This window comes from Camellia sinensis, chromosome 5 (genome assembly GCF_055761805.1).
Source record: "Camellia sinensis isolate YWXY chromosome 5, ASM5576180v1, whole genome shotgun sequence".
Taxonomy (NCBI): Eukaryota; Viridiplantae; Streptophyta; class Magnoliopsida; order Ericales; family Theaceae; genus Camellia; species Camellia sinensis.
In genome coordinates, this window is record NC_138965.1 from 196,634,931 (window position 1) to 196,662,059 (window position 27,129).

General features: G+C 40.6%; 2 protein-coding genes across 2 annotated transcripts; one reads left to right on the plus strand and one right to left on the minus strand.

The window, feature by feature from the left end:
- Positions 1–278: 278 nt before the first annotated feature.
- Positions 279–914, plus strand: LOC145791997 (uncharacterized). The gene has a single exon (XM_082872468.1). It carries the CDS (start codon positions 279–281, stop codon positions 912–914), a length of 636 nt encoding a protein of 211 aa, XP_082728594.1.
- Positions 915–8,403: 7,489 nt separating this feature from the next.
- LOC114305914 (glutathione S-transferase U17) lies at positions 8,404–10,168 on the minus strand. Its single transcript, XM_028251054.2, has 2 exons — positions 9,730–10,168; positions 8,404–9,072 (listed from the first exon to the last, which is right to left on the minus strand). Exons 1-2 carry the CDS (start codon positions 10,039–10,041, stop codon positions 8,719–8,721), a joined length of 666 nt encoding a protein of 221 aa, XP_028106855.2. The 5' UTR covers positions 10,042–10,168; the 3' UTR covers positions 8,404–8,718.
- Between the last annotated feature and the right edge of the window lie 16,961 nt (positions 10,169–27,129).

Genomic DNA, 27,129 nt, shown 5'->3' on the forward strand with positions numbered 1-27,129 from the left:
AACCATGGTGTTTAGGTGGTGATTTTAATGAAGTCTCATCAATAGTAGAGAGAAAAGGTTGCTTAAGGAGGAGTAGGGGAATGAATGATTTTAACAATTTCATTAACAGCTTAGAGTTAATGGACATGCCAATGTTAGGGAGGCAGTATACATGGGGTAATTCATGGCATTGGAGCAGAATTGACATATTTTTAGTAAACCCGGAATGGTTGGAGTGGTTCAAACTTAAGGTTTAGGGTTTACCTGGATTACTGTCTGACCACTGTCCCATAGTATTAATGGAGGGTGATAAAGATTTGGGACCCAAACCCTTTAGGTTTATTAATGCTTGGGTGTTGCATCCTTTGTTCCTGAAGAAAATTCAAAAGGTGTCGAAAAACACACAATTGGATAGGTGGGCTAGGTACATCATCATGGCCAAACTGAGATCATTGAAATTGGCATTGAAAAAATGGAATTCTGAGGTGTTTGGGAATGTGGAGTCTCAAATTAAAGACGCTGAATCAGAATTGGAGACCACTGACCTAGAGGCTAAATCTAGAACCCGCAATCAAGAAGAGGTTGCTAGGAAAAAAGAGGTGGTAGGTCTAGTCTGGCAACTCAGGAAGAGAAAGGAGTGGTTATGGTTACAAAAATCAAGGCTAGACTGGGCATTAAAAGGAGATAAGAATACAAGGTTCTTCCATGTCATGGCAACATCAAGACAAAGTAGGAATATGATTAATTCAATGAAGGTTGGGGAAAATATATTAGAAGAGCCAAGGAAGATTAAACAAGCAGCTTATAACCATTTTAAGGTGCACTTTGATGAGAAATGGAGAATCAGGCCTGGAATTGGTGGAATCTTCAAGAAGGTGGACTATAATCAAGCAAATAAGCTACTGGAAAAAGATTTTTCTGAGTCAGAAGTGTGAAGAGCAATAAAGGAATGTGATGGTAATAAAGCTCAAGGACCAGATGGGTTTAACATGATATGTTTTCAAAAGGGGTGGAAAATTATGAAGAAGAATATAATGGCGTTCATGAATGAATTTCATAAAAACAGTAGACTGGGATATGGAGTAAACTGCTCTTTCATTACTTTGATCCCTAAAAAGGACTTCCTATTATCTCTTGGTGATTACAGGCCAATTAGTCTGATAAATTTTGTCTATAGAATTTTAACCAAGGTATTGGCACACAGATTCAAGCAAGTATTGCCTTCTGTCATTGACAATGTACAGTCTGCTTTTTTGGGTGGGAGAAATATTATAGATGGAGTTCTTATTGCTAATGAGGTTGTGGATTGGTGGAAAAAGTCTAAGAGGTAGGGATTAATCCTAAAGTTGGATTTCGAAAAGGCATATGATTCGGTAAATTGGAATTTTTTGCTACATATGTTAGAGAATTTTGGGTTTGGCTCCAGATGAAAGGAGTGGATGAAAGAATGTATTTCTTCAGCTCGAGTATCTATGCTAGTGAATGGTTCCCCATCTGATGAATTCTGTCCACAAAGAGGGTTAAGGCAAGGAGATCCACTCTCACCCTTTCTTTTTAATATTGTAGCTGAAGGGCTTAACATTTTAGTGAAGAGAGCAAAGGAGTTGGGAATTATTAAAGGGGTGGAAGTGGGATCTAGAAGGATTAATGTTTCCCATCTTTAGTTTGTGGATGATACTTTATTTTTACGTGAAGCTACCTGGACAGAAGTTGAAGCAATTAAAAGAGTGTTAAGATGTTTTGAAATAGTATCTGGGTTAAGAATAAATTTCCATAAAAGTGTAGTTTGTGGAGTGGGTGTGGATGATAAGTTGGTACAGGAGTGTGCAGCTAAACTAAATTGTTTAGGTCAACAACTTCCTTTGAAGTATTTAGGGCTGCCTCTTGGTGTCAATCCCAATCGAAGAAAAACTTGGAAACCAATTATTGAGAAAGTCAAGAAAAAACTGGCAGGATGGAAAAGAAGATTATAATCATTTGTAGGTAGAATGGTTCTGATAAAATCAATGTTGTCTTCATTACCCATCTATTACGTGTCATTATTTAAGATACCAAAGTGTGTTTTTAAGGAGATTGATAGATTGCAAACAACATTCCTGTGGAGGGATACAAAAACCAAAAGAAAAGTTCATTTGGTACGATGGCAAAAAGTTTTAATGAATAAGAAACAAGGGGGTTTGGGAATCAAAGATTTAAGAGTAGCAAATCAGTGTATGTTATTAAAATGGTGGTGGAGGTTTGCTTTGGAGGAGGGTGCATTGTGAAAAATAGTTTTGTGTAGTATATATGGATCTGTTAGAGGGAAGTGGCTGCCATTGCTCCCAGATTCAGGTAAAGTGTCTAAAATCTGGAAGGATATAGTTGGATTAGCACACAACAACCCCAATCTGTTTAATTTTTATAGGGTGAATGTGCAAATTACAATTGGCAATGGTCGGAGAACAATGTTTTGGGTTGATGGATGGAGGGGGAAGCTAGTATTAGCTCTCAGTTCCCTCGATTGTACCAGTTGAGTGAAGAGAAAAAAGATCTCATTGAATATGATGCTTTCAAGGAAAGCCTTGTCTAATGAATGGTGTTTTAGTTTTCGAAGACCTCTACATGCTTGGGAAGAGGATGAACTTTCAAGGCTTATTGCTCTGTTGGGTGCTGGTCCAAGTCTGCATCTGGAACAAGGTGATTCCATGAGATGGAAGGTAGATCCAACTGCTGTGTTCAAGGTGAATATTGTTTATAAATGGTGTGAATTGGCGAATGATATAGCATCAAGCTCCACAAGGCTAATATGGAATATTTTTGCTCCACCTAAATCCAAGTTTACTATCTAGTCAGCATGGAAAGGCAAATTAAAGACAACTGAGTTTTTGAGTAGAATTGGAGTGTTGAGGGGCAATGTTGACTCATCTTGTGTTTTCTTTAAAGAGGCAATGGAGTCTTTGAATCATATCCTTCTGTTCTGTCATGTTGTATGAAAAATCTAGTCAAATATAATGCAATAGTGGGGGTTGCCATGGGTAGTTCCAAGGTCATTAGAAGGGCTGCTACAATGGTGGATGAGTTGGAAGTTTAGGAAAAAGGAAAGTCAAGTTTGAAGGGTCATCCCAGCAGCTGTGATCTGGTCAATTTGGAAATGTAGGAACAATTGTATATTCTCTAGTATACAACCTAATCTTGTGTAATTATGTGATCTTATTAAAGTTCAGATAGCTCTATGGTGGAAATCTTTTAATTTGAGTTGTTCATTTTCTATTACGGATGTTGCTTTCAATATGTAGCAGGTGAGAAGTTGTTTCTAAGATCCAAAGGAGTATTGTGAGGAGTCTTTTTTTTTTTTAGTGCTAGTATGAGCTATGAGGGCAATGAACCAGTGGAGACTACTAATGCTGCTATTGTTGCTTGTTTTTTAATGTTATTTCATGTTGTTTGATGCTACTGAGTTTGCCAGCTAGTGTTGCTGCTATTTTTGAATTTGTATATGTTGGTTTTGATTTGTTTTAGCTTTTATTAGCTATGGTTGGGTTTGGGTTTGGTGTTTGTGGTTGGTTACTCACCACCTTTGGGCGGTGTGCTAGCATATGATTGGGCTGTCTTATTGGTGCCAACCTAGTTGGGATTGATTTGTTTCACTATGATGCTTTTGCACTCCTCTTCCTCCATCCCTTCTTCTTTATTGATGTAATTCTATCTTTGTTCATCAATAAAGTTTCCCTCTTCTTTGTTGATCAAAAAAAAATGTCAAATAGTGCTACGAGAGTTATGATCCCCCATTGCAATTCCCCTCTTCTTTTTGTGCATTATTTAACAATATAAATTTTTGTTTAAACTATTCTACATTTTTACGAGTGTTACATGTTTATTCATGTTGAGAGATAATCAAATCACCAATAAGTAAGGAGAGGAGACATGCAATAGAAATAAGTCCTGTAATTATTTAATCTTCTCATAATACAATGTTGGCGATATGGTCACCTAACAATAACAAAATCTGTATATTGGCCTCTTTTGGAAAGAGGTTGAAAGTTAACTTTTTAGCTTTTAATCTTTTCTAGGTCACATTATTTCTCTATTTTTTATATATTTTTTTTAAAAAAGTTAAAAAAGTAACTTTTAACCAACTTCCCAAAACAACTCATTGAAGAGTTCAAAACAATAGAAATATTTTGAAACAAAAATTTACAAAATACCATTAGTTAAGCACACAATCACATATTGTTCTAGATCTGAATTGATGGGATAATTTCTACACGTGAAGTGCTTTAACTTTTTTCTAATTTCTTGTTACATATTTCCTTTTGGTCTTTTTTTCCAAACACTGCAACGGTCTGCACCTTTGGCGACCACTTTTGGCTACTAAAACATTTTTAGTCACCAAAAGTTGGACCTTTCCAACAAATTTTCCTGTTGGTAGGCAATGATTTAACTTTTAGCTACTAAAGTTTTTTAGTAGCCATATGTTAATTATTGGCAAGTAAAAAATAATTAGTCGCTAAACATATGTCAATAGGCGACTAAAAAAGTTTTAGTAGGCATTTGTTTACATTTTAGGCTACTAATTATGGTTTTAGTCGGTGTACATAGCCTTTTGCCGACCAAAATTTTTGTTAGTCGCCAAAAATAGGCTTATTTATTGCAACCATCAGTGACTAAAAAACTATAGTCATAGATGGGTAGTTATTATCGACAAAAACATTTTTAGTAGCCAATATTAAACAAACAGCTACAAACTTTTAGTAGCTATTGATTACATTAGCCGACAAAAATTTATTTAGTCGCTAAAGGCCCCAAATTTTTTTTAGAGGGAAATATTTGCGCCCTTCCCTTTTATTCCTTTCACACAGATCTTTTCTCTGTTCTATCTTACAAACACACACAGACCAATACACCAAACTAGACGCACGCTCACTAATGGTCACCACCTCACCGTCGCTGGCTACCGTCGCAAATCACCATCTCTACTGCTGCAAATCACAGGTTCTTGTCCCTCTCTCTCTGTTGCTCTCGGTCTTCTCCCTCTTTGTCGATCTGGCTCTCTCTCTCTCTCTCTCTACCTTCCCCTATTTCCCCATCTCTCACACTTCATCTAAGGTTTATATGATTTTTTTAGTTTAATTTTGTGTTGATTTCACAAATAGGTTTAGTTGAATTGTTTGATTTCTATGAAATTATGTTATTCTTGATGTCCAAAGTTGCTTTGATTTTTGTTTGGTTTCTATGGAATTAGTTTTATGGATTTTAGTTTTATTGGTTTGAATTGTTTTATGGGTTATTCGTGATGTCCAATGGTTGAGGTACCTAAATGGTTGGACCAGTTGACCGATGCTAAGTTTATAGACGAGATATGGGAGGTTGGTATGAGAGCTAAGGAGGATAAGAAAGGGGTTGTGAGGAAAGAATAGCTCATGTCTTGTTTGAAGCAAGTCATTGATGAATTTGTGGAGCGATTGAAGTATAGTAGTAATAAGAAAGGATTGCTCAAAGACATCACCAATGGCCATTGATGTTTGGGTTTGGTCTAGAAAAAACCACAAGAAAAATCTGTGTAAAAAGCCTAGTTTTCTGGTTTGCTGACAAAGTGGTTGATTTTTGTTTTGTGTGAGATTTAACAAGCTTTTAAGAAATGGATTGTTGGTTATTTGGAATTTAGTATCTGAGTTGCATGTGTTTGGTGATCAAAATGATTATTTACATGGTATTTGCTTAATTATTTCTATTAGGTTGGAGGAGATAGTGTCTAAATTCCATTATCAAGTTCTTAGGATTATCGTTTGTAGTGATAGAAATGGGAAAGCACTTATGGAGTGAATCCAAAGACGAGCTAGTTGAGGTTAATTGTCCAAGCTGCAAGTGAGGAATAATTCATACTCTTGATTGGCATAACAACGTTAAGAAGATGCTACCCCACAAAAAGCATAATGGACCAAAACATACAAAAGGTAAGCAATATATATTTCCACAGTGTCTCCTTCTTTCTTCTTCATTTCTAGTAGGAACTTTGGCAATTCTGTTTACTGTGGAATTTGCATATGCAGTTTACTTTTGCAACCATTCATCAAGAAAAGTTCACAATCCAGTGAGCATACAACGAATAGATTTAGTAATCTCTCTTTTAATGAAATTAACTAGGATACATTTCATTTTGACCTCATTAGTAAAACTCAGTGGCCATGTGGTCATGATTGTCTTGACTTCTCTTTTGGAAAAAATGTTCCCCAGTAGCACAATGATTCTATAACTAAGGAGCATAAATTCCAAAAGAAAATTTAATGTAATCATGCTATGATTAAAAGTCTACAACATACATCACTAGGTGATTATGAATGACATACAGGGTAATATGTCATGATTTCATGCTAAAAAATGGCGTTAAAGGGGCGAAAATGCAAATCAGCTCCTGAACCACCGTACAGATGTCACGGCCACCTTCCCCGTGACAAATAGGACCTGTGACAATAGACATAATGTAATTAGCACGTGTAGGTTGGGAGTTAGAGCCAAAAACGCCTTAAGCTTAGCCAAAAAAGGGCGTTAAGGGTGCGTAAAAGCGAAACAACCTTGGAACCAATGTAGGGATGTCATAGCCAGCTTCCCCTTGACATATAAGACTTGTGACAACAGACAGAATGTCATTAGCACACATAATTTGGGAGTTAGAGCCGGAAACTACTTAAACTTATTCAAAAAAGGGAGAGTTTGACATCCAATAAATTTTTAACATTTTCATTGTAAATGATGCCATTGTTTCATCATACACGGTGGTCATTTGGGTGGTAAACGTATTAAGAAAGCATGATATGGTTATAGAGATAACCCCGTAAGTTACTCAATCATTTTACTTTGAATAGGAAAATAAGAATCAAGAAGAGTTAAAATAAATTTACCACCAGAACATTCTACTCATAAAAAATTATTTTATGAAGAGGTATGCTCCTAGAAATTGTATTATTTGTAAATTGAAATCGAGTGTGGAATAAATCTTTCATGATACATACATATGATTGTATTTCGAAAAAAGGTTTTCATAGATTGTTCTACCTTAAATGCATGTTATTACAACATTTTTCCTATGTCTAAATGAATTGATATTTTATAATGGGTGCAATTGTTTTTTTATTTTTTGTAGATGGCTTTTGGCATGGACTTGTAGATAGTCTACATTTTTGTTTATGGAGGACACTTGACACTTTTGTATAATCCTGCTAACTATATCTTCCTCTGCTTTTGTGAATATTAGCATTATTGATACATATAACTTTTGTAATCCAACTAATAGTTGCTAGTGTGGCATATAAATCACCTTTTGTCGTGGTACAGATTACGATGGTAAGTTGTACCACACCAAATGGCCATATCGCATGGTAGTAAATATATTTTTTATATATGGCGGCTTGGATTTGTGTATGGAAATATAATTTTAGTTTGGACAATAGTTGGTTTGTATGGAATATATACATTTAAAATTATTTATTTTTGGATAGTTGGAAGTAATATGAACTCTGGCATGATTGATAATTTTACGTTGTGAAATGATGGATAGTTTATGTGTTGTTTGTTTATATACGTATTATAGGTTGCATGGAATATAGACAAGTTGTGAATAAATTATAATTTTGCGATAAAACATAAGAGCATGTTTTTAGCGACTAAATTGTTAGTAGCTAAAAGAAAAATTCAGAAAATAGTTTTGGCTACTAAAAGTTTAGTAGCCAAAAAAAACAATCAAACATATGGCAACTAAAATATGTCGTCGCTAAAAAAATAAGTTGAAGAAATAAAAAAAACTTTTGACGACTAAAACTTTAGTAGCAAAAAAATGTGAGACTTTAGGTGACCAAATGTTTAGTAGCCAAAACACAAAATGTTTGCCGACTAAAATCTTAGTAGCTAAAAACGTAAGACTTTAGGCGACTAAACCTTTAGTAGGCAAAAAAAATTTTGACTTTAGGCAACTAAAATCTTAGTAGCCAAAACATTGTTATTTACTTTAGGCTACTAATATATTTAGTAGCTAAAACTCTTTTCCGTGACTAAATGATTAGTCGTTAAAAATAACTGAACTTTTAACGACAAAAAAATTAGTCGCTGAAAATATGATATTTAATTTTATTTCAAACCTTTTGACGACTAAAAGCTTAGTCGGCAATGTATTACAATGATCTTTCCCGACAATTCTTCCCCCACTAATTCTGCCACCAAATATTTTTGTCGCTAAAAGTCTTCGGTGACTAAAATAGTGACTTTTGACGACTAAAACTTTAGTCGCTAAAAGTAAAAATCCTTGTAGTGAAAATCACCCCATTTAACCATCAAAAAAAAAAAAAGTATACAAAGCAATACAAAAATACAAAAAGAAAAATAAAGATAAAAAAAACTAAACAAAAATAAAAGCGGGTTTTCCTCACCTGGCGTTATTAAAGCAACATCAAATGTCACACGTGGAACTGGACTCTTTTATTTATACAACAATAATACATATCACGAAAAAAGTTTCACAAAAAATATTTGAAAGCAGTGAACGGTCAATCTTACATTGTGCTGATCAGCTGATCAGTCGATCGGCTATAGTTTCAAAACAATTTTCGTGAAACATTTTCTCGTGACATCTAAACTTAGTTTTATTTATTACAAAGGGAAAACAAAACAAGATTAAAAAATATTCACAATGAAAGCTTCCCAGTTCATGGACTTCCCAAGTAAGCCAACCCAACTCAAGGCATGCATTTCAATTAGACTGAGTTTTTTTCACTTCATCAGATGGATTTTAGCAAATTCCAAAAGCTGCTCAGTCTCCGGAATAGCATTCTTAACTGCATCATCTGAGCAAAACCTCTCGGCCCACTTCACCAGACACGGCGTCTTGGTTATGTCTAGCACCTTTAGATTGAGCATCTTCTCCATCACCTTGAACCAACCAAGGAAGCACCCGAGTGCTATGTCAACGTAACCAATGTTGTCACCGCCAAAGAAATTACCATTTCCTTCACTGCTGCAGTTGATGAAGTACTCTTCCAACAACACCAGCATTGCTACCACCTTGTCTACTGCTGCCAATCTCTCTTCCTCTCCTCCTGCCTTTCGAATTTCGGCTAGAGAACACTGCAACCCCCATTTGAATTATTGTATCATATAATTTTGTTATAGTCATTTATAAAATTGAAAAAAAAAATTAGGTGCCATAAATAAAAATCATATACTTGTTTGATATATACATAAATATTTTTAAATAAATAAATATGTTTGTTGAGTTGGCGAATGGAGTAGCTGGTTGTGGGATAACCATAGGTGGTAGTCAAAGTGTTGCCTAAAGTCATGAGAGGGTGACCACATGACGCCAAAGGTGGTGGGAAGGGAGGAAGAAGTGAAAAACTTGTTTTGCAAAGGAAAGATAATACATTTTTTTGTTTCCAAATGTTTTAATATTGATTCCATTTGTAGAAAAAGAAAATAATATACCAAACTAATTTTATTGTATCATTAGAAACAAAAACAATAAAAAGTTCCAAAATACTCCTTTCTTTTGTGAAAATATTTTTTTAAATTTTGAAAACTACTTTTTGATGCTTCCTCAAAATTGGATTGTTTTAGAGAATTTTTTCCGAAATAATTCCCTAAATAGCTTTTTAAAATTGAAACATACATTGCATTGACACCCTTTGTTCTACCATTTCATTTCACTACAAAATAAAAATAAAAACAAAAACAATCTGTGCATTACTCTTCAATTCAAGAAATTGACGAATGAGAAAACGATACCTTATCATCAATATAGGCTCCCCAAAATCGGGCAATGGCACGATCATAGGGATCAGAAGGGAGAATGGAGGGACCAGACATCCATAGCTCATCAATGTATTGAATAATGATGAGGGACTCACATATATGCTTCTCGTTGTGGATAAGAACAGGTATTTTCTTGTGAACCGGGTTTGATTTAAGAAGAAGCTCACTTTTCGCACCAAATGTCTCTTCTAAGAACTCATAGTCGATTGATTTTAGGTTCAAAGCAATTTGAACCCGGTTCACAAATGGGCTTGGTGAGGCTCCTATGAGCTTTACACTTGCCATGGCCAATTCTCTAGCAATGGAAAGAGTTGAATATGATTGAATTCAGATATGAATCGTTAGTGTTTTGGTATGAATTGAAAGACTGTGTGTCTATATATATACCTTGAAGATCACAAATATCCACAATAAATAAATAAAAATAATAATGCAAATATGAGTCATCCAAGTTGTCACAAAACAATGGGAAACAGTCCTGGTTTAATACCAGGAATATGACAGTAGGAGACGTCGGCTTCTTTTTGTTATTATACAAATTTGACCGTGCTCAAAAAATAAATAAATAAAATTGAGATCCTACCAAATTTTAATGTAATACATAATTACCCTCAAATCAACAACAATTTGAAAAATCATAATACCCAAATCTGTTTACTTGCCTACGTATCTATCTAAATGTCATGCTTATTTGTTCTCGAGTCCAGCTATCTATCTACATGTCTACTTGTCCACCGTCGTTGCCCGTCAATGACTTTTCCTGACTCTTCCGTCACCGACCAATTTTCCGAGCACTTTTCCTACAAGTTGATTTGTGACTGTCCACACCGATTGATAGTAGTATGTTAAAAAAATAAAAGAAAAAGAAAACAGAGATAGAAAAAGAATGAAAGTAAAAATGAAGAGAAAAAAATGTCATTTAAAATAATAATTTATCCATTCTCAGTCAATAGATTTCAATAACTACGTCTTTCTAATCCAAAAAAATTCATCATTAGACACTCATAAAAATGGAAAATACATAGAACCCCAGTGGGTGCTGGGGTCCCTTTTGATTGGTCCAAAAAAATAATTTTTTTTTTTTTCTTTCATTGCCAGCACCCCACAGGGAGGTGGGGGTGCTGGGGGTCTCCAGCAAGATCCAAAATAGATCTTTTACTAAATAACCCAATCATTATTTATACGCATAAATGCATTGAAATATCTAATGTGTGCTTAGAAGCACCCGGGTGATGCATGTATCTGCAGCCAAAGTCAACTTGATTCCTAAACGAATTTGGATTATTTGGTAGCTCTGAAGTATGGCCATATGGTGCTTTATGATAATATAATTGATGAAAAAGTTGGGATATTAATTATTTTTATTAGGTACTTAGGGAACATGAAGAGACGTAATAAATAGTAATTGATGAGAGAATATGACTACGTAGTACTCGGTCAGTACCTAATAATTTTTCCACCAGGGATGATGTTTATAATAATTTTGCAAGTCTAGATCAATTAAAGGTTCGATTCAAATAAGTTAGCTATTTTTTACTTAAATTTAAAATCTTGTCTAAGAATTGACTTTTTTAGTAATTTTTTAACTTTTTTATGAAATGAAAAAAAAATAAGTTCTATTTTTTTGGAAATGACTTTTTAATTATAGCAAAATCGCGTATTATTGAGATATTTGACTCGCTTTTTTTTTAGTAATTTTTTGACTTTTTAATTAGTTTAACTAAAAAATTAAATTTCCAAACGGAAATTTAATATAATTATACGTTATAATAGGATTATGTTAACCTGTGTCCTTAAAATTGTTTGTTTTAAAAAAGACTCAACTTGATTGATATTTATAATTCATGCAGTATCAGTTACATTTAGGCACTTTAATACTTTGTTTTTTAAATTTAAATGGTGTCTGATGTCAACCATTATTAAAACCGTGGAAGCTCGGTCAAACCCTCTATACAATGGACTAGAAATGTCTGATTATATTTAATATTTAAAAAAATATTTATACAAATAAGGATTGAAAGATAATTATTACAGAAAATTATATCACTCCTATCACTTTCATATTATAATAGTATAAAAAAATATAAATATAAATAAAAACAGTGGAATACTTTTTTGGGGAGCTCTTATTGCTTGCACTTTTTTAATCCAAAACTATGGATCAACAAGATGAATCAATGTACTAGGTAAACCAAATGAAACATAAAATAAATAAAGATACCCCCCCTAATAGGTTCCTCTTTTGATTCTTGTAAAAGATTTTTGGGCAAATTACGCTGACAATCTCTAAGATTTGGTCTAATTATATCTCACCTCCTGACATTTTAAAAATTATATTTTCACCCTTATGGTTAATAGTCTTATTTTACAAACTCTCCTGTTTATATAAAAGGCAATAATTCATAGTTGGAAAAAAAAATTACATTGAATAAAAAAAAAAAAGGTAAAACAAAGGAAAGGGGGAAAAAAAGTAAAGCAATGCAAAAAAAAAAAAAAAAAAAAAAAAAAAAAAAAAAAGAGGATAGTGCATGAATTTAATATTTTCATTCCGTTTAAATAATTACAATGATAAGAGATTAGTATAATTTCTTAAATGTTAGGAAGTGATATATATTAAATCTAAATTTCAAAAATGTAGGTGTAATTTAGTCAAGATTTTTTAAAGGTTAGGTTGCTCATTTTTCCAAATTTCAAAATTAGATTTACAATCCATCCATTTATATTTTTTTATGACTTTTGCTCTTATCTACTATATTATCCACACTTAATGGTTAAAGCCCTAGAAATCATAGTCGTCTGTTGGCATATTCATAGCCAATCACTTTTACTGCCACTAATATGTTGAGAGCATAATTAGGTGGGGGCTTAATGCTAACACGAGATCTCATCTAGGACGATATCGGCTGTGAATAAGGTAGATATCATTGAGTCGTGACTAACAAAAGTGTTAGAAGTAGGCCATTTGCAACGGATGAAATTTATTTGGAAGATATTGAATTTAGTGATTATACCAAATGAAAGAAGGTTGAAATTGTTATGAAAGATGAAAGTTCCACATCAATTTGAGAATTTCTTGTGTTAAAAATTGATGATGCAACGGTTCCAATGAATGATAGGTCGGACTGATCCACACTTTCAACGGGTCTGCTGACCTCGGTGTTTCCGAAACAAGCCTGCAAAAAGGTCCGGAGGAGGAGGGGATCCCCCTGACGGACACTCCGACGATCAAGTTAGGTTAGGAGAGATTGATTATAAATAAATAGAAGAGACAGAGGAAGAACTTAACCTTTAACGTATCTTGAAAGTTTCCTTATATCCTTTACTCATCATTTCCTCGTCCATTCCAGACTGTCTTGTTGGCTGAAAGTCTATAGTCTAGTTTCCATCGTTCATGGTGAGTCTGCTTCCTCTGGCACAAAGGGCTTGCTACATTTAATGCTGCAAGGACCTCATTAAATGGCTTATGTGTGGGCTCAATAACTTTGCAAGATCTTTGTCTATTTACGTAGCTATTTTCCTGCCTGTGTTTGCGTGCTATTGGTCCTGGTCCAGCATTACCCAGACCGTGGGCTAGGCCCTCTTAGATGCCTGTTAGTATTAGTAGTCCCCCATTCCCAAGTGCATCTTTAGTCTAACGAAGGGAATAAGAAGGTGTCGGGAGTCCCGAAGAGCCAGGGAGGGGGCTAGGGTGGGGCGGGAGGTTGGTGGAGTGGTAAGAAAAGGCCGACCGAATGCCAAGATGGCCGACCCTGAAAGTGGCCAAGAGCAAAAGATGGTGGTCGGGCTAGCCAACTGTAAAGGCGATCGAACGTGAGAGAAGATGGTCGGGCTGGTCGACCGTAAAAGTAGCCGAGCGCTGAAGATGATAGTCGAGCTGGCTGACCGTGAAGGCAGCCGAGTATAAAAGATGGCAGTCGAGCTGGCCGAGCACAAAAGATGATGGTCAGTTTGGCCGACCATGAAAGCGGCCCAGCGTGAAAGATGACAGTTGGGCTGGCAGACCGTAAAGGCGACCAAGCGCAAAGGATGATGGTCGGGCTGGCCAACTGTGAAAGATGATAGTCGAGCTAGCCAACCGTGAAGGCGGCCGAGCGCAAAAGATGATGGTCAGGCTGGCCGAGCGTGAATACAACCGAACGTGAAAGATGGCAGTCGGGCTGGCCGACCATAAAGGCTGCCGTAAGCGCATTGATGGTGCACAGGGCTCGAAGGGTAGGTAAGCACATGGTGATGTGAAGTGAATAAACAGGAGAAAGGAAAGAGAATTAGTAGGAGAATTGAGGGATCATGGTCATACACGTGGAGTAATCGAGGTCACTAGTGACAGATGTCGAATCGGCTGTAAGAGAAGAAAGGTTTGATAAGGGGACAGGCGGGGATTTTAAACTATTGTGGGATTTTCAAACTGGCAAAATTTAACCACGACCCTTGGAACACAAGCAAGCCCTAGGCATTTGTACTTGTACACTTTTCTTACCTGATTGCGAAAAATCAGTACATTCTAGATTTTAGCTCTTATATCTCGGTGGATTCACCTCTCTTTCATATTGCAAATATCCTAGCCCCCACAACCGAAGCGATATATAAAAACGTAAAGGAGATGGCACAAGACAAAGCACCTACCATGGCATCGAACACATTAGGAGAGGATGATGGGGTGGCTCTGGCAGAACAGTACAGAGCCGAGAGTCTTGGGGAAAGGGGCGTGGAATGGCCAATGCGACCTCTGCCGTCGACGATGATCTCAACAGCCCAACCGATTAGTCAAGTAGTGCCTGACGACTGGCATACAAAGGCGGACAAATCTACGCTAATAGCAAAGGATCTAGAGGAGTTACGTGGCAAATACCAAATTTCGGCCAATGTAGAGTTAAGACTGCCCACGGCGAAAAAGAGGGCATCTAACGCACGGCCGATGGAATTCGCCCTGTACAAAGAAGTGCTGCGAGGGGTCTGAGGCTGCCCCTCCCACAGCTAGTGGTCGAAGTGTTGAATCGCCTGGAGGTGACCCCAAGACAACTAATGTCGAACGCGTAGAAGATTTTATTTGCCTGCACAATCGCGTGGCCACAAGCGATCGAAGGAGAGGAAATGATGGTGAACGAATTTTTCTCCTGCTGTAAGGCTTTAGGGCAACAAGAGACTTGGGTGACCCTGCAAGCATAGCGGAAACGGGATTGGTGGCGGGACTACCCTCAGCGGTGAAGGGTTGGCGGCCAAAATGGTTTTTTGTGTCGACCAGTGGCAGAAGGGAAGTGCGCACGATTTGGAAGGTCCCCACCAAGTCGTTGGAGCCAAAGTTAGACGCTGCGACGGAGAGAAGGGTCAAACAAGTGAAGGAGTGACAGGAGAAGAAAGGGCTAAAATGGGACGACCTTGTCCAGCCCTCAGCCTATTTGCCCTGAATCTGGGGCCTCAGCCGACTGGGGAAGATCCTACCCAGAGGGGATGGAGGCAAAAAGGAAGACACGGGAGGCGCATACAAGGAGAAAAAGTTAGGTCCAGCGCCGAAGCTAGTCGCAAAGAGGTCTGTCCGACCACGACCCAAACCCTTAGGAGACAAGGACTTAGCAACATTTGTGCCTCTACGAGCGCCGGTGGATCCATTAAGGGAGACGAGTAAAAAGGAGATAGAATTGGTGGTGAAGAAGAAAAAAAAAGCGGGGGTGGTGACGGAGGGGAGTGAAGAAGGACCATTGTCGAAGAAGGCCAAAGAGGGGGCAGTGGAAGTGCCCCCAAAAGTAGAGAAATGAGAGGCTAGGATTAGGGCAAAGGTAGAAGGAGGTTTGGCCGAGCCCCCGGTCGCCCAACTAATAGGTGGAGTGGACGAGCAAAAAGGGTTTCCAAAAGGCCGACCAATCTACCAACCTACCCCGCAAGGACGTGCTCTCAAGAGAAGAGCCCCCAAGGCAGGAGTTAGGGTCATTGGGGACCGCCACTCATCATTTTTGCGTCGTGGTCAGTCGCTCAATTGGTGATGGTAGTAAGGCCAGAGCTGCTACAAACTGCATGCTAGGGGCCATTGAGGATACGACTGTACGAGGGGTGTCACAATTCATAGAAGCAGAACTCATAAGAGGGCTCTGCTCTCCGCAGATGGAAGCAGTGACCCTGGCGGCTGGATTACTGGGCAAGGGAGTGGGGGCAATGACGGAATTGGAGCCGCTTAAGGCCTAATTAGAGGAGGCACAGGCGTAGTTGCAAAGTGTGAGAGCGGAAATAGCAGGCTGGAGAAAGGCGACGAGGAGTGCCTGCGCGAAGGGCTTATTGTACGCTCAAAGAGCGAAGAAGATGGAAGTGCTGGTGGTAGTGCAGAGTTACCTAGCTGAGCGCGCCACAGTAGGCCAAACTAAGGTCGCCGTAGAACTATCAATCGCCAAGGCAGAGCTGGAAGTGACATGTCGTAAGGCGGTGTCGATGGAGTTTGAACTGGCGAGTGAACAGAAGAAGGCTGACGAAGCCCAGAAAGCTTGTACCACCGCTAAGGAGAGGTTGGAGAAGGCCCTGCTAAATAACGAAAAGCTGCGTGATCTGGTCCTAAAGGATAAGGGAGAGGCAGATGCACGAATGGTTGAATTAGAGAAGGCACTGGTTGTGCAAAAGGCTTTAGAGGAGGAGAGTGAGAAGTCAGCGGATATGGCCAGGACTTTACAAGTAGAGAGAGCGGCCTACCCAGATATGTACGTCGCAGTGGTGGAGCAGTGCAAGCAGACCCCAGAGTTCCAAATGGCCATTAATGCTGCTGTGGCCATAAGTCTGGCTAAGGGGGGGAAGGGGAAGCTGGGCCTTCGAACGTGGCGACAGAGTTGATAGAAGGGCAAACCAAAAGGGAGATAATACAAAACTTCCAAGAGTTCGACTACTACAAACATGAACTGAGCACGTATTGGGACAGAGGTTGGATAAGCTTTAAATACAAGGCGCAGAAGCTATTCCTAGACATGGACTTTAACCTAGTGAAGCCAGGAGATGGGGATATTGCCCAAACACCACTGGATGAAGGAGTAGAGGAGGAAGACTTGGCATCCAGTGAAGGGGATGGAAGAAAAGGAGATTGAAGACTTGGCCTGAGCTGGGGTGGATTGCGTTGGGCCTGTTTGGTAACGTTTACGTTTTTAGTTTATATTTACAAAAATTTTATAAACTGATTTTTGTTTATTTTTTGTTTATTTTTAGAAAAACATAAACTACAAATGCGTTTGGTTTAAACAAAATGTTTAAAAAAATTTAAAAATATAAAAAAGAGTGAGAAGTGGCAAGTAGTGGCAGGTGATGGGTGGTGACGAGTGGTGGCGGTGGAAGACGGTAGTGAAAAATGATGGTGGGTGGTGGTGGCAGAAGACGGTGGTGGAAAATGGTGGTAGGTGGTGGGTGATGGTGGCAGAAGACGGTGGTGGAAAGTGGTGGCAAGTGGCGGGTGGGTGGGTGGTGGTGGCAGAAGACGGTAGTGGAAAGTAGTGGCAAGTGGCGGGTGGTGGCGGCAGCGAAAGACGGTGGTGGAAAGCGGTGACAGGTGTGTGGATGGTGGTGGCAGGTGGGTAATGGATAGCGGGTAGTGATGGGTGGTGGCGGGTGGATGGTGGTAGTAGTGGTGACGATAGTGGGTGGTGGCGAGTGGGTGGTGGTGGTGGTGGTGGGTGGTGGTGGTGGATGGCTGGTGGCTGTGATGACGGGTGGTAGATGGTTGTGCCAGGTGGGTTGTGGCGGCGGGTAGGTGGCAGGTGGTGGTGGTGGCGGCGGGCGGATGGATGGTAGTGGCGGGTGGTGGGTGGTGGCAAGTAGGTGGCAGGTGGCAGGTGAGTGGTGGTGGTGGTGGTAGCGAGTGAGTGGCGGGTGGGTGGCAGGTGGCTGGTGGCTGGTGGTGACGGGTGGTAGATGATGGTGGCAGGTGGGTGGTGAGTGGTGGTGGCAGGTAAGTGGCGGGTGGTGGTAGGGGGCGGATGGATGGTAGGTGCAGTGGTAGGTGGTGGCGGGTGGGTGGCAGGTGGGTGGTGGTGATGGTGGTGGTGGTGGCGGGAGGTGGGTGGTGGTGGCAAGTGGGTGGCAGGTGGGTTGTGGTGGTGGGTGGCAAGTGGGTGATGAGTAGTGGTGGCAAGTGGTAGTGGGGGGTGGGTGGTGGTGGTGGTGGAAGACGATGGAGGAAAATGGTAGCGGGTGGTGGCTAGTGTTGGGTGGTAAAAAAAATAAAAAAACTCAAAACTCAAAATAGAAACACATTTTTTGAGTTTACATTTTTTGGCCAAATTTATAAACTGAGACCACTGATTTATAAATTAAAAATTTACCAAACAAGTTTTTATTTGAGTTTTTTAAATTTTTGTAAATATAAACTGAAAACGTAAGTGTTACCAAATGGCACTGTTATGTTGTTGTTTTGTTTTTGTTGTTGTTGTTGTTTTTTTTTTTTTTTTTTTTTTTTGGGTCTTTATATAAAGGTTTAGGTTATGTTGATAAAAAGTTGTATAGTATTAATGAAATGATAAAACTTGGCTTTTGTTATAAATTATCGCTTTGTTGGTTTTGCCTTTTAATTTGCCAGTCACGAATTATCTTTGATGTTGAGTTGAATGCAGGTTTTTGAGTTGAATGTCGCACGTATAAATGTGGCTAAGCTTGAGACTTAGTCTTGGTCGAGCGCTTCAGGCTTAGTCTGGCTGAGGCTTATCACACTCAGTCTGGCTGAGCTCTTCAAGCTCAGGCTGGCTGAGGCTTATGGTGTTCGGTCTGTCTAAGGCTTATGTATCTTAGTCTAGCTGAGCTCTTCTGGCTCAGTCTAGCTGAGGCTTATTTAACTCAGTCTGGCTGAGGCTTATGGTGCTTGGTTTGTCTAAGACTTATGGTGCTCATTCTAGCTGAGGCTTATGTAACTCAATCTGACTGAGCTCTTCAGGCTCAGTCTAGTTGAGGCTTATATAACTCAGTCTGGTTGAGGCTTATGGTGCTCAGTTTGGCTGAGGCTTATTCTTCAGGAAGAGGGATACAACACCAAAAATGCGGATGAAAATGTTTTTCATTAAAGCATAGTCCTACAAATCATAGATTTACACATCATATGGAAAAAAATGAACAAGTGTTCTGAATAGCAAAGTGGATCATACAACAGGCTGAACCATACAAAAAGCAACATAAGCCATTTTATTGAAAATAGCACTTTAAGTGCTCTGTATTCCATGGATGATGGAGGTCTCTGCCCGTCATGTCCTGGAGACAGTAAGTACCCAGACGGGTTCTGGCTGTGACGATGTAAGGTCCTTCCCACTTAGCTGCTAGCTTGCCCTTGGTTAGGTTTTTGGCGGCAAGAGTGGCTTCACGTAAGACTAGGTTGCCTACTGTGAATTCTCGGGATCTGACTCTATGATTATAATGTGTTCTCATTCTCTGTTGATATGATGCCAGTCTGACAGCAGCTGACTCTCAGAGCTCTTCGATTAGGTCCAGGTTAGCCCGTCACAGCTCTTCGTTTAGTTCTGGGTTTGGATGTGGCACCCAGGGGGTTGGCAGACTGATTTCCACTAGGCTGACCGCCTCGGCGCCGTATGTTAGGCGAAAAGGGGTCTCTCCTGTAGGGGTGCAAGCTGTCGTTCAATAGGCCCAAAGTACGTTTAGTAATTCCTCAGCCTAGAGTCCTTTGGAAGCTTCCAATTTAGTCTTGATGATCTTCAAAAGGGGGTGATTGGTGACTTCGACTTGCCCATTAGCTTGGAGATGGCCTGGAGAGGAAAAACATGGTCTAATACAGAGCTCTTCGCAGAATTTTCCAAATTTAATGGAGAGGAAAAACATGGTCTGATACAGAGCCCTTCGCAGAATTTTCCAAATTTGGCGTTGTCGAATTGTTTTCCATTATCTAAGATGATGGCCTGGGGAATTCTAAATCATCACACTTTTGATTGCCAAATGAACTTGGTGGTGTTTCGTTCAGTGATTGCAGCAAGAGGTTCTGCTTCCACCCATTTGGTGAAGTAATTAATGGCAACCACAGCGACTTAGCCCCTACTAGTGGTAAAGGACTGGTTAAGTTGATGCCCCCACTTGGCAAAGGTGTAGGGACTGCTGAGTGTGATCAATTCCGCTGGCGGTGCATAAGGGATGTTGGCAAAGCGCTGGCATTTATCACGCCTGAATGGTTGCCACAAATGCCCTCGTGTATTTCTCTCATCACATAGTTCGCTTGAGCAGGACTGAGACACCTGTGGTATGGACGTGAGAATCCCCATTTGTACAGCAGGCTACCGATGATGACATAATGAGATGACTGAGCCCTGACTTTATTGACCTCTTGTTTAGCGTCTAGTAGCACCCCATGTTCTAAGAACGGGATGATGTCTTAGGCCCATAGGATAGGCTCATTCTGGAGGAAGTGGACCTCTTGTGGATCTGGCGAAACGGCTGGAGTGGTAAAGTATTCAACTCGAACGTCATGATTGAGATCCGACCGGTCGGCCGAAGCTAATTGAGCCACTTTATCCGCCTAAGAATTGTCTGGCCTGGAGATGTGCTGGATCTGAAAACTACTAAAAAGGCGAGTGAGGGGAAGAGCGATGTCCCTGTATGCTCGCATTGTTTTTTTCTTCGCGTCAAACTCCCCAATTATCTATCCGACAACCAATTGGGAATCACGGAATATGTGGATGTGGTCTACCCCAATGTCCTTGGCTAGTCGGAGACCCGCTATGAGGGCCTCATACTCAGCCCCGTTATTACTAGTGTTGAATAGAAAACGGAGGACACACTTAAAGTATTCGCCCTCTGGGGTAGTGAGAATTAAACCGGCTCTGCTACCCTCTTTGCGGGATAATTCGTCAACGTTAAGGGTCCAAGAATGGGGATCGGTTGTCTCAGGAATGGCTTATGGTTGTGGAGGGGGTATGTGCGGGGTAAGGTTGGTGAATTCCAAGATGAAGTCGACAACGGCTTGGCCTTTGATGGCTGTCCGAGGTCGGTAAGAGATCTCGTATTGACTGCCTGATGACTCTGGTTGTTGCATAATTTTCCTTAAAGGTTGATCAGTGAGGACCACAATTGAGTATGCCTAGAAATAGGATCGGAGGCATCTAGAGGCAATGACCAAAGCCAGAGTCATCTTCTCTAATAAAGGGTAGTTCTATTCTGCCCCCCAGAGTGTGCGGCTGATGTAGTAAACTGGGCGCTGGACTGAGTCGTCTTCTCTGATAAGGGTAGCACTGACTGTCGTGGTGGAGACAGCTAAGTAAAGGAAAAGTGTCTCTCCTAGCAAAGCTTAAAAAATGAGAGGGGGATTGGCCAAGCACTGTTTTAGTTGTTGGAAGGCCTCCTCAGACTCGGTTTTCCATTCGAAGGCCTTTCGGAGAACTTTGAAGAATGGAAGGTATTTGTTAGTTGCTCGAGAAATGAAACGATTGAGGGCGACAACTCTGCCTGTGAGCCGTTGGACCTCCTTCACCATTCTGGGAGACTGCATCTTTATTAGTGCCTTGATCTTTTCTAGGTTGGCCTCAATACCTCGGTAACTGACCATGAACCCCAAAAATTTACCAAATCCAACACCGAAGGCACACTTTTCTGGATTCAGCTTCATCTGGTACTTGCACAAGGTCTAGAAAGTCTCCCACAGGTCCGCTAGGTGATCGGAGGAGAGTTTGCTCTTAACGAGCATGTTATCAACATAAACCACCATATTCCGACCTATTTGGTTTTTGAAAACGACATTAACCAGGCGTTGGTAAGTGGCCCCTGCATTGTTCAAACCGAATGGCATCACGCGTAGTGATAAGTCCCCCTCTCAGTAATGAAAGAGGTGTGCTCCTGGTCAACTGCATGTATTAAGATCTAATTATAGCCGGAGAAAACATCCATGAAACTAAGCATCTAATGTCCCGCAGTCGCATCGACCAACAGATCTATTCTAGGAAGTGCGTAGCTATCTTTGGGGCAAGCTCGATTAAGGCCAAAGTGGTCAACGCACAGTTGCCATTTGCCATTATTTTTGCAGACCAAGACTACGTTAGACAACCATCTGGGATAGTCCACGTTTCTGATGAATTGTGTCTTCAACAGCTTGTCCACCTCAATGGCGATGAGGTTGTTGCGCTCTAGATGAAAAATACATTGCTTTTGGTGGAACAGTCGAAACTAGGGCTCAATACTGAGGTGATGCCTGGCATGTCCAAATGAGTCCAAGCAAAGACATCATTGTGCTCGGCTAAGAGAGCCATGAGGCCGGCCTTGGCCTGAGGTGTAACGCCCTGAAAATTTATAACATTATATAAATACATCAACCAACATTCATTATAACAAAATGTATGATTCTTCTACCTTTACATCATAGATCATTAAAGTTTGTACAAAATAGTCCTACATGCGAATTATACATTCAATGATATCAAATACAAGAATCTATAGCATGTAGAACATCAAATTCAAAACTAAATAAAATGCCCTCAAGGGCTTACAAATTCCAAGGCTTAAGCCCAGTTACACAAAAATAGTCTCTCGGATCCTAACAATTATAGCCCTTGGCTAACAAAAAGATACCACAACACAAAAATAAGAGCCCTATGCCCCCAACACATACGTCCACGCCCTAACTTGGCAGGATCACCACATCTTTTCCTGCACCAAAATCCCATAAGGGTGAGCATAAAACCTAGTAGAAAATTATTAACAAAGTATATATATTTTATACAAGCTTCACAAATGAAATGCACATGTTATGTTATACTATTTAAAAGAAAATGACATTTTTCATCCCTTTGAAAATCATAATGCTCAATAGTAACTTAAAATCTCAACAACTTAGAAATTTTCAATTTAGTTAAAGGGGCGGTAAATATGACTCAAGTAATCTCTAGGTTGATGTCCGCAAGTAGGCATAACTAGTACTACCAAAATCCCACTTTACCGGTTGCTAACTAGAAGGGAAGTGGTACCTCCTGCGCGCGTGTTTTCAGTCTTTCACCCTGTACACTCAGGCTAACTTAATCAAGTTCATCTACACCCTCTATCCAGACTTACCAATGTATTTACCCCAAAACAATTCCATGAGAAGTTTATTTATAAACCTTCTTTTCTCAATGTAAAAGTTTCCAGCTCTATTCAAAATATGTAATAGCTAATTGAATGGATATGCAATGCAACGATTATCAATATCAATAATTTCAAAATAATCAAAGTTTCATTTCTCCTTTCAATACTATCTCAGAAGATAACCACATTTTCATTTAAATCCATCAATAAATAACCACATTTCCATATCTCATGCAATCCCAATAACTTGGTCATTTCAAGACTATAGCAACATTTGAACGATAATTTCCAATATCAACAATTCTCATATTTTATGAAACTCATCATTTATAACTATAAATAAAAATTATTCCCATCCTTTACTCATTTTGATACACAAACTAATACATTAACAATGTCAACCATGTGTTCTCAACACCTTTTTAAAAACCCCCAATTTCTAGGTTTTTCTCACCACAACAACACACACACCCAAACATTTGAGAGAAACTCTCTAAAATATTATCTTTCCTCAATCAATGTAGTTCAAACCCTTAAAAGATTATTTACAAAAGGCAAGGGGCAAACCCACTTTTAAAATCATCCACATTCTTGAGCCAACAATCAAATTTCAAAGCTATCAAATGAGGATTTCGAAAATCATCTAAATTTTTTAAAAATATATATGACTCAAAGAAAATTCCTACCTCAAGTTTTAAAGAAGAAATGAGATAAAACCCCCAAAATCAACGGTGTCGAAGCTCGATCTTCACCACACACAACGTAGCCCTCGAGAAGTTATCCAACTTTAATGAAGAAACTATGGGCAAAGCTCTAATGGATTTAAAGAGATCAAGGATTTGATCTTGTTTAGTATAGGAAATGTAGAGAAAGGGGAGAGAAAAGAGTTTTTAGAAAGAGAGAGAGACACAACAAATGTGAGATACACTCAGTCCAGAGAGAAGAAAAAACAAAAATTTTTGGACTCACCTACCACCGCACGTGCGGCACCCATGCCCGCACATGCGGAGCGTGCCTTCCGTACGTGTGGCCCTTCCTCTCCCGCACCTGCTGCTTCTCATGCATTTATTTCAATATGCACCCAGGTCAAACCCTTGTTTTCCGCACGTGTGGCCTCATCTCCCACACGTGCGGCCCAAGCCCCCGCACGTGCAGCTCTGGTTTTCTAGCCCGGAAAGTTCTTAGCTCCACTCCTAACATTCAAACCTGATCTCGCACCCTCCGGAACAAGTGAAGTATTCGGGATCGAATTAAATACGAATGAAAATTTTGACAAAGAGTTTTCAACAACAATATACCCAACATAACTTAAAGAGGGACAAGGCGAATTATGTAGGTAAGTGGCCCCTGCATTGTTCAAACCGAATGCATCACGCGGTAGTGATAAGTCTCCCTGTCAGTAATGAAAGAGTGTGCTCCTAGTCAGCTACATGCATTAAGATTTGATTATAGCCGGAGAAAGCATCCATGACGCTAAGCGTCTGATGTCCCGCAGTCGTGTTAACCAATAGATCTATTCTAAAAAGTGTAGCTATCTTTGGGGCAGGCTCGATTGAGGTCAGAGTAGTTGATGCACAGTCGCCATTTGTAATTATTTTTGCGGATCAAGACTACGTTAGACAACCATCTGGGATAGTCCACATTTCTGATGAACTGTGCCTTCAACAGCTTGTCCACCTTAGTGACGATGAAGTTGTTGCTCTCTGGATGAAAAATGCGTTGCTTTTGGTAGAACGGTCAGAACTGGGGCTCAATACTGAGGCGATGAGTGATAAAAGCAGAGTCGATGCCTGGCATGTCCAAATGAGTCCAAGCAAAGACATTGTTGTGCTCAGCGAAGAGAACCATGAGGCCGGCCTTGGCCTAAGGAGACAGCTGGCTACCAATTTTAGCCGTCTTCGTTGGATCGTCAGAGTTGATGGACGATTCTATTAAATCTTCCACTATTTCCCCTCTGATTAATTCCTCTTCATCCCTAACGTCAAGACCTTCTATGATCATAGCTTCTTTCATTTTTAGTTCTTTTAACGAAGGGACTTAGCATTCTCTACCCACGGTCTGCTGGCCCCTTACGGTGTCGACTCCATGATCGGTCAAAAATTTGATTGCCATGTGGTAAGTGGACATCACGGGTTAGAAAGCATTGAGTGTTGTGCGTCCAAGGATGACGTTGTAGGCGGAGGGGCAGTCAACAACCAGAAAGGTAAAAATCTTCATATTTTGCCTTGGGTACTCATCGATAGTGATTGGTAGGTCGATGGACCCTATAGAAATTACCCAGTCCCCAGTGAAGCCAACTAAAGGCGTTTGCAGAGGCAATAACTTTTCTTCACCAATCTGGAGCTGCTTGAAAGCATTAAGAAAAATCATGTCTGAGAAGCTGCCATTGTCGACGAGCACACGTCAAACTTTGTAGTTGGAAAGGAAAGAGGAGATGACAAGTGGGTTGTCATGGGGGTATCGGATGCTTTCACAATCTGTATTTGTGAAAGTAATCAGTTCCGACCATTGCTTGAGTTGTTTGGGAGGTCAGTCGACCAACGTTACTTCCTTGTCTGACCCCTACCTGATTCATTGGAGCTCGACCCGCTATGCCGACAGCGACAGTCCGCCGCACACGAGGCCACCTGCAATGACCCTGATTTCACCAATAGGGGGAGCGGGGGCTCCTAGAGCTCGAGGTTGGTGTTGGGCCCTGTTACCCTTCTGTCGGGGCTGGTCAGCTGATCTTGGTGGGGTGTATCTGTTGTTTCACTTTAGGGGGTCAGTTCTGGTCCTTTGGTGAGGTCGGGGCGCAGTGAACTGAGTTAAGCGTCCCTGACAGACCAGGTGCTTGACCTGATCCTTAAGGTTGACGCATTCATCCGTGTTATGGTCATGGTCGCAGTGGAAACGACAGTATTTTGACTGATCCCGTCGATTGGAAGGAAACTTGGAAGATTGGGTCCATTTCAAGTTATAATCCTGCTGGATTTGGTTTAGGGCATGCTCCATAGGCATGTTAAGAGGGGTGTGCCACTCGAAGCGGCTGGGCAGTCGAGCAACAACTGCTCGATTGGAGCGTGAAGGTCAGTCAAGATAAATGTATTGGGGATGTCTAGGTTTTGACTATATTCTCTTGTCTTTGGGTTGTGAGGGTTTAGGTGTAGAGTCTTGGTAGGCTGCCAAAGAGTCTTCGACGTTCATGTATTTCTGGGCTTTGGTAAGGAGGGTGGCCATAGTCATCGGAGGGTTTTTTGAGAGAGAGAAGAGGAAATCAAATGGGCGCACACCGGCCATGAAGGCTGTTAAGATGACCTTATCATCATTCTCCTCAACCTCGAGGGCTTCTGAATTAAAGCGAGTGATAAAACTGCGCAACGATTCCCCGTCAATATGCCAAATATTCAACAGCTGGGTCGCCAGTCATCGCTAACGCTGAGCACAAATGAAATGGCTCAGGAATGAGTCACTTAGCTACTGGAAAGTTGTGACAGAGTCCGGCGGTAATTGACTGAACCATAGTCGTGCCGACCCCTTGAGCGTTACGGGAAAAACATGACACATGATTTCGTTACGGAAAACATGGAGGATCATGAAAGTCTTGTAAGCTTCTAGATGGTCAACCGGATCGGCCGTGCCGTCGAAGGTGTCGATCGGCAGCATCTTGAACTTGGAAGGCCGAGGTTTGTCCCTAATGGATGCGGCGAAGGGGGAGTTGGCTGTTGTGGAAGGTTTGTTCTGCATGACCCCCTGAAGTTGGAGCTTCATGGCTCGTAGTTCCACGTCCCAAATGTGAACATTGCCACCGCCGGAGAGAAATGGGGGTTGAACACTGCTAGCCTCACCTTCGGGAACGGAAGTGTGGTGTGATGGATGCGAACCCTGAGGTGGGGGGAGCAGTTCCTGAGACGGGGGCCGTAGACCCTCAGAATTTGGCAGATGAGCTTGTGGGATGAAATGTGGAGGAAAAGGTCCTCGAGGAGCATGTGGTTGGAGTGGATGACTTGGGGTTTGTTCCTGATTTGGAGGGATGTCTGGTGGTGGTGGAGGAGGAATAGAGAGATCCCGTTGGAGCAAGACATTGATCAAGGCCTGGTTTTGCTCGGTTAAATGGTTGATACTATTGGTGAGTTCCATGAAATATGGAGGTGGCTTATTTGGATTAGAGGACTCAACTTCAAGGTTACCAGTATTGTGTTAGAAAACCATGGACTTGGTCTTGACTATCCACCCAAACGTAAGAGGTGGGTGATAATGGGGTTCCTTCCGGTGACAATGAGCACAACTGTCTTTGCGGAATAGGGTTCCCACAGACGGCACCAACTGATGATGCAACGGTGATCCACGCTTCCAACGGGTCTGTTGACGACAGTGTTTCCCAGACAA

Coding starts and splice junctions, on each gene's coding strand:
- LOC145791997 (XM_082872468.1), top strand. CDS start 279: ATGGAGGGTGATAAAGATTTGGGACCCAAACCCTTTAGGTTTATTAAT.
- LOC114305914 (XM_028251054.2), bottom strand. CDS start 10,041: ATGGCAAGTGTAAAGCTCATAGGAGCCTCACCAAGCCCATTTGTGAAC. Junction 9,073..9,729: donor GAGCCTATATTGATGATAAG/GTATCGTTTTCT, acceptor TGGGGGTTGCAG/TGTTCTCTAGCCGAAATTCG.